We start from the raw sequence: 12,326 nt of genomic DNA, 5'->3' as shown, positions 1-12,326 counted from the left end.
GGAAGCCTGATAATCGAATTTTAATTGGAGCAAATTAAAAAGTTGTATCAAGATTCTAAGTAAATGGATTGACAAAATACCTGCCTTTTTAAGCTTTCAGAGCAGATTTATTACAGAATAATTTTACATGGGTTTGGGCACCTTCAGTGCCTGTGTTAACATTGAGTTTCTGTACCTGGGCTTCCGTGGGGATTTGCAGGTCCAGGGGTGAGCCTCAGAGGGTCTGTGAGTGTCTGCAGATGCTCATCTTCATCAGAATGAAGACTGGTGGAACGCTGTGGGCCAGAGACTGGTCTGAGCCCTTCACTCGCATTAGCTCAGTTAACTCTCACACGGCCGGGTGAGGTAAGGACCGTGCCACCCATCTTATAGGTGAGAAGACTGAGGATGGAGAAGTACAGAATGGCCTGGAGGCACATAGTAAATTGTCCGGCCAAGACTCAGATCTGGACACTCTAGCTGTTTCTCAGTGTCTAATTCTGTGGATGTATTTATGTATATATATGCACATATGTGTGTGTTTATATGTGTACACATAAAATATATGTTACGTGTGTATGCGTTCTTTTTCTGAGGATGGGGTTCATAAATTTCATCTTATTCTCAAAGAGATACATAAAATCACTACCTTAGAATAAGAAAGTATTTATGTTTAGTCAGGCAGATTTTAATTATTACATATATATTTATACACACACTAGTTTCTTATAAAGTATTTTCGGTCGTGGTAATATATATTAACTTACTTTAGTAATGTCCAATTAGGGATGATTTTCTTGCAAACATGAAAGAGTATTAAGTAGAAAGTAGAATGTTAAAATTAACGATTCCTAACACTTTCTATAGCATATACTTAGAAATATGTTTCCGTCATCTTCTTGAATACTGTACCCATACTTTAAAGGTGCACACACCTTTAAATCCTGTACCACTCCCTATTCTAGGGCAAACTAGGATTATCAAAGTTTTCATTTCACTAAGAGCACAGGCATGGTGAGATTCACGACTATGGCCCAACATTATCAGCCACAGTACGATTGGGAGGGTCATAGAACTGTTCTCAGAATGAGTGTGCCATCAAGAGTTTTCTACGCTTTGTATCTGGCCAGTCGTGTCCCCTTAAAACCAAGTCTCAGCTCCTCCCTGCCAATTGCTCAGGTCAGTGTCTTTCTTTGACTAAGGCAGAAATGTTTTTAACAAGAGATTTGAAACACAGGTCCTGACTTACAACACGACTGCTTCAAAATCTGGCAGGAAATCTGTGGCCGTAGTGTTCCAGAGCTACAGGTGTAGGTCAACTGTATGGTCAATCCACTTTACCATATTCTGAACAAGACCATTCTTCAGCCTTTAAAAAAAAGAAGAAAAGAAACAGCCTTTTTATGAGGTTATCAAAATTGTCCAGAGGTATTTCTGTTACTGTTTATGCTAAATCCTTTCTGGTGCTGTTTAAATCAGTCCTTTTAGTTGAGTTTATTAATGCAAGCTGCACTGTGTTTTCTGCTGCTTTGTTGAATAGGGAGGTATTAAAATGAGAGAGAGATTATGTCCAGTTATAAGCTAAGAAGACAGCTAAGGGGTAAGGGACTTTTATTTAACAGGATAGAGATTGATACCTTGGGAAAGCTGCTTATCAGTGTATTCTGAGTACAAGAGATAATAATTAGTGTTTCCTCATGGGAACATTCCAGATGACAGTGCATTTATAGTCTAATTGAAAGCTGGTGTTTAAAATAAGTTATTCTTTGCTTTAAAGATTATCTTTTAATATTACTAAAAATAATTTAAATTAATTGAGCACTTTTTCCTCTACTGCTGCATTTCTGAATTAAGTGATGCTATTTAGCAAACAGTCTGCATTTTCAAGTCTTTAAATTGCCAGTGGTCTAGCCGCTTTTCTTCCCAAAAGTCCATTAAAAAAAAAAACAAAAATACAAGGCTGTGCAACTAAGAAAGTTTTGGAGTTCTCGTGTGTGTGTATTTAGATAAAACAAATTCCTATTTGGGGGGTATTTTAAGCCTAAGAAGAGAGGGATTTGCTTGATCTCTGCCCTATGAAGATTCAAAAGAACAGAGCAAACTAAAATTGATCTTTGTCTGTTCTGTTCTTCACATATGTAAATGCTTGAAAAAAAGATCTATTTGGCCCTTGATTTTTTAAATTAATTTATTTGTTTTGCTTTTATCATTTCAGATAACTGGGGGGAAAGCCGAACAAGAGTCGTCAGATAAACTAGAGACCTCTAATCTGGTGCTTTCTAGCATTGGAAGTACCCAAACTAATGGATCTTCTATTCCTGCTGAAGATAAAACCTTTGAGCCACTTGATGGCACACAGGTGACATCTTATAATGATACTGTCACACAGTCCACATTCGCCAGGACTTACGATGGGATCAGCAGTCCGTCAATGATTTTTCAAAAGTCTGTGTACAGCACCCTTGAAAGCAAAGTTGATGTTTTTCATGCAAAAATGCAAACAAAAACAGGTGCTTTGCAGGGCTTTATCCAGCATAGCAGCCTTATAATCAAAGAATGTCAGTCATCCTTGGAAGGGGAGGATGATACGGAGTATGTAGTGATTAATCTGGAACGAGTTACATTCAGTTTTGAAAAAAATGCCTATGCACCAATACAGACAGAAGTTGTAAACAGAGCTGATAAACCTACACCCTTTAATGTGGAGTTGATTAAACAAGTATCACCTGCTACAAGCCTTAGACATCCTGTGTCCGCATTTGAAAAGACACAGGGTCTTAGGGACGTTCCCTCTCTGGCAATGTCAGGACAACAAGGCGCTAAGTACCTTTGTGCCTTCTCAGTGAGTAGAGAGATACTTGCTAAAGAAATGTGTTCATTACAGAAAGGGCAGGCTGTTGCAGGCTCACCATCGCCGTCTGATAATTGCCTTGTAACAGAGGCATTATCACTAGTTAAAAGTTCTAGTTATTTGTCACCCAGAGAAGAAATGAAGCTCTCTCAAGAATGTTTTCTGTCGAGCCAGAGTCTCTCCAGCATCTCTTCGGAAGACACTGTAGAGTCGTCCCAGCTTGAAGAAGTAGTCTCATCGTCAGCTTCTGATCCCTTGGAAGAAAAAGATTCACTTGACTGCATCCCATCAGTGAGGAATGCTTCGGATGGCTCTTCAGAACTAAAGAATGACAAGAGTGGTCTAAACAGCGAACATATGAGTTTTGAAACATTTAATTCTGCATTTACCAAACAAACCAGCCTATCTGTGAATAGAGAGGAAGTCAGCCTCGAGTTATCAGAGGAGGATTCTGACCTTGACCTCACTCTCACCATATCACCGCCCACGAGTCCCTGGGAAGAAGCATCCGCTGGTGAGATGGAGCAGCAGCAGGAGGCCCCGTTACCCTGCTTAGAGCTTCAGGAGACAGCGGAAGAAATAATTGAGCCTGAAGAGGTGCCTGATGTGAACTCTGCTGATCACACGTCAATGAAACCACGAGAAAGTGAGAGAAAAGGTGATAACTTACAGACAGTGGCTTTCATACTTTCGAAAGAAACCTGTGCCCTTGAGGTTGCAGAGGAAGTTCAAGTTGGTTCAGACTTCTCCTTCAGTTGTTTTTTTTGTTTGTTTTTTTTTTGTTTGTTTTTGTTTCTGTTTTTTTTTCCCCTCCTTCAGTCCTTTAATTAAAGAAGTGTCACCAGCTTCTAGTCCTGACTGCCAGGTACCAGGTGAAGAAGCACAGCCAGCTTGGGCTGTATTTCCAAGTAGTTTTAAACTCTGTGATGCACACTATGAGAAAACTGACAGATCCTCCCAGGTTGAAACAGTAGATTTGGCCATAACAGAAAAAGAAGATTCTTTTGTTGGTCCCACCCATCCAGTGGGACAAGATAACTTAACTCAGATATAGAAGGAAAAATACCAAAATTTAATAACGATGATATTTTGTGGGATTTTAATTTTATTCTTTATGTTTTCCCTGTATTTTCTACGGTCGGAATGACTACTTTTACAGGCAGAAAAAAATAATAATGCTTAGTTTTGTTTTTTTTTAAATCAAAGTAAGAAATCAGCCAGGTTATTACAATTCATTGTCCAACTTCTTACCTCGCCTCAGCCATGTAAAACGGGGGTTGACCGAGACTTGGAAGAACCACCCAGACTGGCAGTGGCAGCATGGTTGTGTGAATGAAATGCAATGACTTTTCTCCGGTAACTTGCAGAGGAGACCTAATAAAAGCATCTTGAATAAGGTCATTACCCCTTCAAAGGAGGCGGAAGGCTGTGTCATAGCCTGACATGCCTATTTCTAGTACTCGCCTTTGTGTGAGAACAGCATGACTGGATTATCAGCAAAAGAATCTTAGGAAAAGGCCCTGCCAATAAGGAGTCAAAGTCATGTGAAAGGGTCAGAGGAAGAAAGACCAAGGACTCAGTGTGGGAGGGACTTCCCAGACATACTGTACAACAGACAGAAAATAGGCACCTTCCTCACCGTCATGAGGAGTAATTCACATCCTGTGACATTGCTTTCTGTCCTTGATTATCTCAAATACAAGAAAATATTATCAATCAGCCTTTCTGAAAAGTACCAATACCAATGATCCACATTTCCTTTTCCTTCATTTGTCTGTTAACAGTGTTGATGTAAACCTTCCTGAAATAGAAGCCAGCACATTTCTTAAAATATGTTTTTGATGAGTGGTGCTCCCCACTTTCCCTTTCCTATTATTTCCCATGCCTCTCACAAGAAAAAGAAAAGAATTCAAAATTTTTTCCCCAATTGATCATGCTTTGGTTAGCGGGGGAGTTTTAAAGCTACCTTTCCCAATTTGGGTTATTTCCATAACAAACAAAAAGAACTATATTGCCAGTATTACTAAGAACATGCATAAAAGGATGCTTAATCCGTTTCGATAAGCTATTCACAGGCATAAAGAAACATTCAGAGAGGTTAGTCATTGTCATGAGAAGCTCAGGAAAACTATCACTTTCAAATGCAGTATTTAGGACACACTCCCGTGCATTGAGTCATCCCTCCAGCATTTGCGGAGCTGCCACTGACTAAGCAGAGGGGGTTGGCCGAAGGAGCTAGCCTTGTGTGACATGCCAGCCCAGGCCGGCCGATGAAAAGCATGTAGAAGGACATCGTGGAAAATTCCTAGGTCCTGAAATCCCAGCGCCAAGTAAGGGGAAGTTGCAGAGGTTGCAGTGCGGGTGCACAAGAAGGAAGGCTACAGAAGTACAGCACAGAAAGACTTCCAGGGCCCACGCTGCCAAAATGAGGCCTGGAGAACATTGATTTGCAGAGCAGCAGGACCGATGCCTTTCGAGATAGGGTACAGTGTTTCTGGATGCTGATGGAGCCTCTTGAAAGGTAGATCAATTTCTGGGGTCCCTTTTAGGGAGACTCTCACCCCGGGCAGGCTGCTGACCATCACCGCTGACCTGAGCACAGCTATATACAGAAGGATGACACCAGGAAGCCTAGGTCTGTGCCTTTGGAAAGAAAAGCATCACACTCAGAGAGTCTGGGGAGCTTTTATTGATATTAAGCAACAGATTCACAGGTGTCAATATAATATAGAAGCCAAACTTCATTTAAAGTCTATAACTGTAGGAAAGTTTATATATGACTTCCAGATCCTCACAAATCCATTTGTTTCAGAAAAGATTCTAAAGAAGAAGTCTGGAAAATCCTTAATTAAATTTTGGGATTGAGATGATGATGGGATACAGAATAAAGGAGGTCTCACAGATCTTTGGGGTTGATCGGAGGAAGGCCACATGGAGGAAGTGACTTAGGAATTTTCTTGTGAAAGTGTTGGAAACATACCAGCAGAGAGGTCTGAAGACAGTGAGGCTGTCCACAGCAGGCACGGGCTGGAATGCCCACAGGCGGCAGGTCAGTCTGCTTCATGCGCGGGTCTGGAGAAGAGCAGATCTGCTCAGAGCCAACCTTGGAATGAAGACCCTGGCTGCTCTGGGTTGGCCTAGGGGATGTTCTGAGTATGACTACATTTCCTTTCTGAAGCAGAATCTGCCCTATTCCAGGAACCTAGGGCCTCTCAGAGATAAGGTTGTTCAAGAGAGACAGTAGCCTCCTGGGGATGCCTGGGATTAGGGAGTTCGGTCAGTGTGCCTCAATCTTTAAACTCATATTTGCATGGGTATTAAGTTTGTCAAAAAGGTGGGGATCAGAAGTTGTACAAAATGAATGATCTGCAATGCTCATTAAAAGGTACAGAGAGATGGAATTCCCTGGCAGTCCAGTGGTTAGGACTCTGCAATTTCACTGCTGAGGGACCGGGTTCAATCCCTGGTCGGGGAACTAAGGTCCCACAAGCCACGCGGCATGGCCAAAAAATAGGTAAATAAATAAATAAATAATTTTAAAATAATAATAAAATCATTGAAGAGCAATCTGCCTCTTCTTTGGTGGAGTCTGAGAGCACACAGGAATGCTGGTCAAGCCTGGAGGTTGTGCTGAGAACTTAAAAAAAAAGAAAAATGATACAGGGAGAAAAAGGAAAGATATGACAGAGGAAAGCATCTGAAAGAATAGATAAAATAGATTGAGCTAGAATAACAGGATTTAGTTTACTCTTTAAATTGAAGGCAAGCAATTAGCAATGAAGGGTAAATTTTCTAGTCCTTTCTACTCATACATTCAAAAGATGTAGAGTAATCAAAAATGCATAATATGTTCTCTGTTGTAGTTATCAGAGAGAACCAACCCCCGCACACACATTAAATCAGAATAAAGAAAAAAATGCTTCTGTGTGCAGGGAAAAAGCAAAAAAGGTCAATGCCAAGCAGAACAGGGTTACCTGGTGGTCCCAGAGGGGAACCTTTACCATGGCCCATAATTCAAGGTGGCTGATACAGACTAAAGGGGTTTAATTCCAGTGGACCAACATTTAGTGAGCACCTACTAAGCCTAAGGGCTGGAGACTGTGGAAACACAAAGATGAATAAGAAGACACTCCTCCCTTCTCAAGTTCACAGCCATCTTTTGGGAACCAGATCAGAACAGGAATAAGAAAGATATAAGTGAATCCAGTCTTTAGACATGTAATAAACCAACCTTAAAAATGCCAAACCGTTTGTTCAGAAGAACAGCAGTCTGTTCAAATGTAAGCCAAAGGCCGTAAGCTCTAAGGCCTGGCCAGTCTGCCAAATAGACATCACTTGTGATTTTAGGGATTCTGTGTTAAAAACATCAAATCACAACCCCTCTTAGTCCCCTGGAAACTCATAATCCACTGTTCAGCCTCGCTGAAGGTTTTCAGTATCTTGAGCAAGTCGTAATGTCTGAGTGCAGGCTCTGGAGTAAAGCCTGGATTCAAACTATGGCTCCCCTATCTGTTAACTGTGTCCTTGAGTAAGCATCTTCCCCTCTCAGTGCCTCAGGTACCTTATCTGTAAAATGGATACCTTCATCACAATATTGTTGAGAGAATTAAGTGACCCAACACTTGGAAAGCATTTAGAAGCATTTCTGGCACATAGTTAGCACTGAATAAATGTTAGCAACTTTTACTGTAGAGGCCCCTGACTAGGAAGTTCTCACTAATCCTTATCAACCAACACCCAAATAGGAAAGAGCAAGAAGAGCTATAGGTTTAGGAGGCTGGAGGTGAAGAGAAGCGGGGTTAAAAGAGTAGCAGGCTTCCCTGGTGGCGCAGTGGTTGAGAGTCCGCCTGCCGATGCAGGGGACACGGGTTCGTGCCCTGGTCCGGGAAGATCCCACATGCCGCAGAGCGGCTAGGCCCGTAAGCCATGGCCGCTGAGCCTGTGCGTCCGGAGCCTGTGCTCCGCGGTATTATTCATCATAGCCAAGAACTGGAAATAATGCAAATGTCTATCAACAGTAAAATGGATAAAGAAAATGTGCTACACCCACCCCTACATATATAGCAATGAAAATGAAAGAATTGTGTACACAAAAACATGAGTCTCACAGTGTTACTCCAAAGAAACCAGGCACAAACCCATTCAGTTTATATAAAGTTCAAACCACAAGCAAAACTAAATGATAAAGTTTAGGGATGCATATTTAGGCAGCAAACCTACTAAGAAAGGAAAGGAAGAGATTACCATGGAAGTTAGATTCGTTGTTAGGTTTGATGGTAGGTAAGGGGAGTGGGTATTGATCCATAGGTGGCGCAAGAAGGAACTTCTGGGTTTTTGGCAATGTTCTATTTCTTTCTTTCTTTTTTTTTTTTGGTATGCGGGCCTCTCACCGTTGTGGCCTCTCCCGCTGCGGAGCACAGGCTCCAGTTTTAATGTTCTATTTCTTGACCAGGGTGGTGGTTTCATGAATATTTGCTTTGTGATAAGCCAGGGAGTTGTACATACTGGTTTTATGTACTTTGAAAACATCGGCTGTACCTCAGTCTCTGCTTCTACAGCCAACCTTCCTCAGTTCTTGAACGCAATTTCATGTCTAGGACTTTTGTACTTACTTTGTCTTCTGCTTGGAAAGTTCTTCCTCCTCATCTTCCAAGAACTAATTTGGTCTGTTTTTATCACTGAGGTTTGACCTCAATGTCCCTTATTCAGTGAGACGTTGTAGCTCTGCCTTTTCTGCTCTGGCCTCCAGCCTCCAACCCCATCCTCAGCATTTCTGGCTTGTTTTCACTGCAGTTATTATTAAGTTCTGTTCTGGTGGTGGTGGTGGTGTTACTTGTTACTGTTTGTCATCCACCTCTAGAATAAGCTCCACTCTGTGCAGGGTCCTTATCTGGCTTATTCATGACTGTAATCTTAGTGCCTAATTCAGCACCTGGCCACAGTAAACAATAAAAGATGCTACTGAATGAGTAAATTATTCTATTCCCATAGTGTGGCCCAGTGTCTGGCTCACGGTTAAGTGCATCACCTAGTATCTCTGATTGGTATAAGTAATGCTATTTGTGGTAACAGCATTGCTATAGTAATGCTATTCCCTTAACTCTGCATGGAATAGAAGCTTCTAGCGGTGTTTTCCTAGGGAACCCACCACATAAACAAATGTTACATGGATCAACGTGATTTCGTAAACGTCGCTTTTGGGCAAGACAAGACAAGCGACGCTGCGGCAGCTGTAGCAGGAGACTCAAGGAGGTAAATACTCCCAACGGTGAGGCGAAAGACGCGCGCCAACACATTCAACGCCGTCATGGCCGCGCCTCCGCGGTTCTCCTTGCGCGCCTTCCGCTTCCGGTGACGCGTCAGCCCCGCGAGACGCCCAGCTCCGCCCGCCGGGCAACCGCGCCCGCCAGAATCCTTTGTCCAATCCCGGGCCGCGCCGCGGCCTCGCGCCTGCGTAGAGGAGAGAGGTGAGCGCCGCGTGGACGAGGGCCGCAGCTCGCGCCTGCGCGTCGGCTTCTCCCCAGCGATTGGCTCCTGCCTCCTAGGGACGCCACAGTTCAGTTTTCACTTTCTCTTCCCCCCACCTCCGCTTCCTGTGGGCGTGGGGTTTTACTTCCGGGTTCCAGCGTCAGTCACTGAGAAAGTCGACTTGTTACCTCAGGTGGAGCGGAGTTTCAGCGTTCGTGCCTTCCTATGACCCTCTGGGGCAGGAGCAGCGTTTGTTTGGCTGACGAGCGCGGCGAGGCCTGCAGGCTCCGAGCCTGGACGCCGGGTCCGCGTCACTCCCGCCAGCGCCTCGGAGCCGCCCCGCGACGCCCGGGCGGCTTTCTTGGCACAAGGGCGGAGAGGAAGGACTGTTTGCGACGTGGAGGGTCCCGCGCGCCGCTGACGAGCCTGTGCGAACGCGGGCCCTATGGAACCGGGAGGAGGGGAGTCGCTGCAAGGGGCGGCCCGAAGGCTCCCCGGCCCGGGGAGTTGGCCCGGGCGCGGCTGGTTGGCAGGGTCCGACGGGATCTGTCACGCTTGGCCTCGAGGGCCTGAGGGGAGGAAGCGCGTGTGGAGGCGCGGACAGCATTTTAGCATGGAGAGGAAACTGAACGCTTATCTTCGGTCCGCGGGGGCGGCGGCGGCGCACAGGACAGGTGAGACTGCCTCTCGTGGACGCCCACCCAGAGGGCAGGCGAGAGGAGCCCGTCCTCCGGGGCCGAGTGCCCGGCGTGGCCGCTCGGGTTGTGCGGGGTTCGTTGTTGTCATTTTATTTTTTAATGAAAAATTGAGTTCCAGTCGACTTTGCATGCTTCTCCTGGATGCTGAGTTGACTCACGCGTTCTTGCCTGGTAGCGCTGCTCTGGGTGGGAGGGGCGGGGGTCGGAGATTTTCAGAATCGCTTTTGCTTTGCTGCTTCGGCTCTGACTCCACCTGTGGCCGCTCTCAGCTGCTAACACACCGATCTGCACCTGTTTCTAGTCAGTCAGCGTCTTCCAGGTGTGTAAGGCGTCAGAATTCCTGTTTCCCCTTTCGGAGGCGGGAAGTGTAGGGCGGTTCAGCACTTCCTTTGAGTTGCCTGTGAGAGGACCGCTGCATCCTCGTGGACGTTGTTAAGAAGTGGCCAGCTGAAGCTTTCTTTGCTCCTTGGGTTGGGACTGGCAGTGAAGTACTTTTCTAAGGATTCTTGGTTAAGGCCGCACCTCCGCTTTCCTTCTGCATAGACTTCATTGGCCGTGTGTGACCTTTTCTTTTTTAAAGTAGGCATAGAAGAGGTCTTTCCCCAGGGAGGGTCATTTAGCTGAAAACAGAAGTAGCGCGTCATCGTAGGTTGGTCCATTCAACCCAGCAGTTTGTCTGAAGGTGGCACCAAGCAGCATTTGTGGGAGAACGTGGCACATTAACCTCAAAATTGGGGGGAAGATCCTTTGAAAATCCTCAAGTTTCTCTTAATCACCACTTGTCTATTTGAAATCCATATATTTAAATACACCTCTTTTACCCTTTATTCTCCCTGTAAGGTAAAATTAGAACAGTTAGGTTTTTGAAAATATATTCCAGACGTTAAGTGCTGTGCAAGCGTACGGTGTTATTGCAGTAACGTTGGTGATCCAAGGGCCCACGGTGTTCCCCTGAAAAAGCATTAGAAGGGGAAAGGGGTTTGGATATATTTAATATTATAGGCTCTGAGATTGGTAGTAAGCTTACTCAGGAGGTTTATAACAAAGCTGCTATTCCTTAATAGTGTAAAAATACTTTTCTGTTGAAAAACTGCCTTCTAGAACCAGATAGCTCTATACAGTATACTCAGTACAACAGTAAATAACTCAGACTGGAGAAACATTAAAAGTGACACAGTGTTCACAACTATTTTAAGGAAGACAAAGAACAGTGTTTGAAATTTTGTGTTTTCAGGACATTTGTCCAAGTGTAACCAGTTCTTTTTTAAAAAGAGCTGTATCAGGAGCATCTCCTGTAATCCAGACATAGTTGCTTAAGTGAATTAAAATCTGCAAAGTGTCTAAAAACTTAACTGAGACGTAGTGTTTGTTAAATAAATGCAGTGTGATATATCTATTTAGTGTAATTAAATAGATATGACATCTGTTTGTCAAATGAGTCTTTCATTCCTCTACTGATGGACGTTTAAATTATTTTCAAGTTTTCCCTTATAACTAAAATGCTGCAGTGATTTTTTTGCCATTATAAGCAGTGTTTCATGCGCTCATCATAGTATTTCTATGAATCGTAGACTTGATTGCTTCTGAGAATGATGGATAATAATGCTATTAAATTACCCTCAAATGATTGTACCTTTTTATATTCACTTTCTCAAAAGATGTGTTTTGTCTCCCCACTAGCCAGCACCGGATGGTAATATTTTACTAATTTTCTAATAGTTGAAATAACATCTCATTTAAATGTTTATCTTCCTTGGATAGTAGGAAAATTAAGCATTTTTGGCCAGGTCATATACTTTGCTGATTTTTTTTTTTAATTGAGTTCTGAATTTTCTTCTTTTCTTTGACCCATTTATCTACTACCACACTGTTTTAATTATTGTAGCTTTATAATATAGTTTGGTACTTTCTTTTGAAAAAAGTTTTGGGCTCTTCTTTTGCATTTTTCTTCCAGATGAAATTTAAAATCATCTTTTCAAGTTCTGTAGAAAATCTTGCTGGGATAGATATTGTTTGTGATTGCATTGAATTTATAGATTAATTTGAGAAGAGACATTCTTTTGAGTTTTTTCTTCTAAGAGGATAGGTATGCCTCCTTGTTTCTTCTGTTAAAATTTTTGTTGTGAAATATACCATTTGTATATACTGTTTTAAAAAACAAAACCAAAAAACTGTATCTGTGTACTCTGCTTAATAGACCATCACAAGTACCTTAGAAGCCTTTGGTGTGTGCCTTTCTCCAGAAACAAAGGATTCTCTGCCCCCATCACCATGGTCGTCCTGAATTTTGTGTTAATTATCCCTTTGCTTTTCTTTACAGTTTTATCAAC

At 43.2% G+C, this 12,326-nt stretch overlaps 1 protein-coding gene across 1 annotated transcript in view; it reads left to right on the top strand.

Annotated features, from left to right (window-relative positions):
* Positions 1 to 12,326, top strand: part of LOC149748486 (protein TASOR 2-like) — a 43,636-nt gene that overhangs the window by 12,161 nt on the left and 19,149 nt on the right. The window contains 1 exon segment of the mRNA XM_089916082.1: positions 2,195 to 9,972. Coding sequence (XP_089772208.1) covers positions 2,195 to 3,661 — 1,467 coding nt within the window. The 3' untranslated portion in view covers positions 3,662 to 9,972.

The sequence above is a fragment of the Delphinapterus leucas genome, chromosome 8, assembly GCF_059928025.1.
Source record: "Delphinapterus leucas isolate spDelLeu-1000000601 "Yukka" chromosome 8, BTC_Dleu_Yukka2, whole genome shotgun sequence".
Classification (NCBI taxonomy): Eukaryota; Metazoa; Chordata; class Mammalia; order Artiodactyla; family Monodontidae; genus Delphinapterus; species Delphinapterus leucas.
Note: the sequence above shows the minus strand (reverse complement) of the source record. Positions and strands in the feature narration are given on the sequence as shown.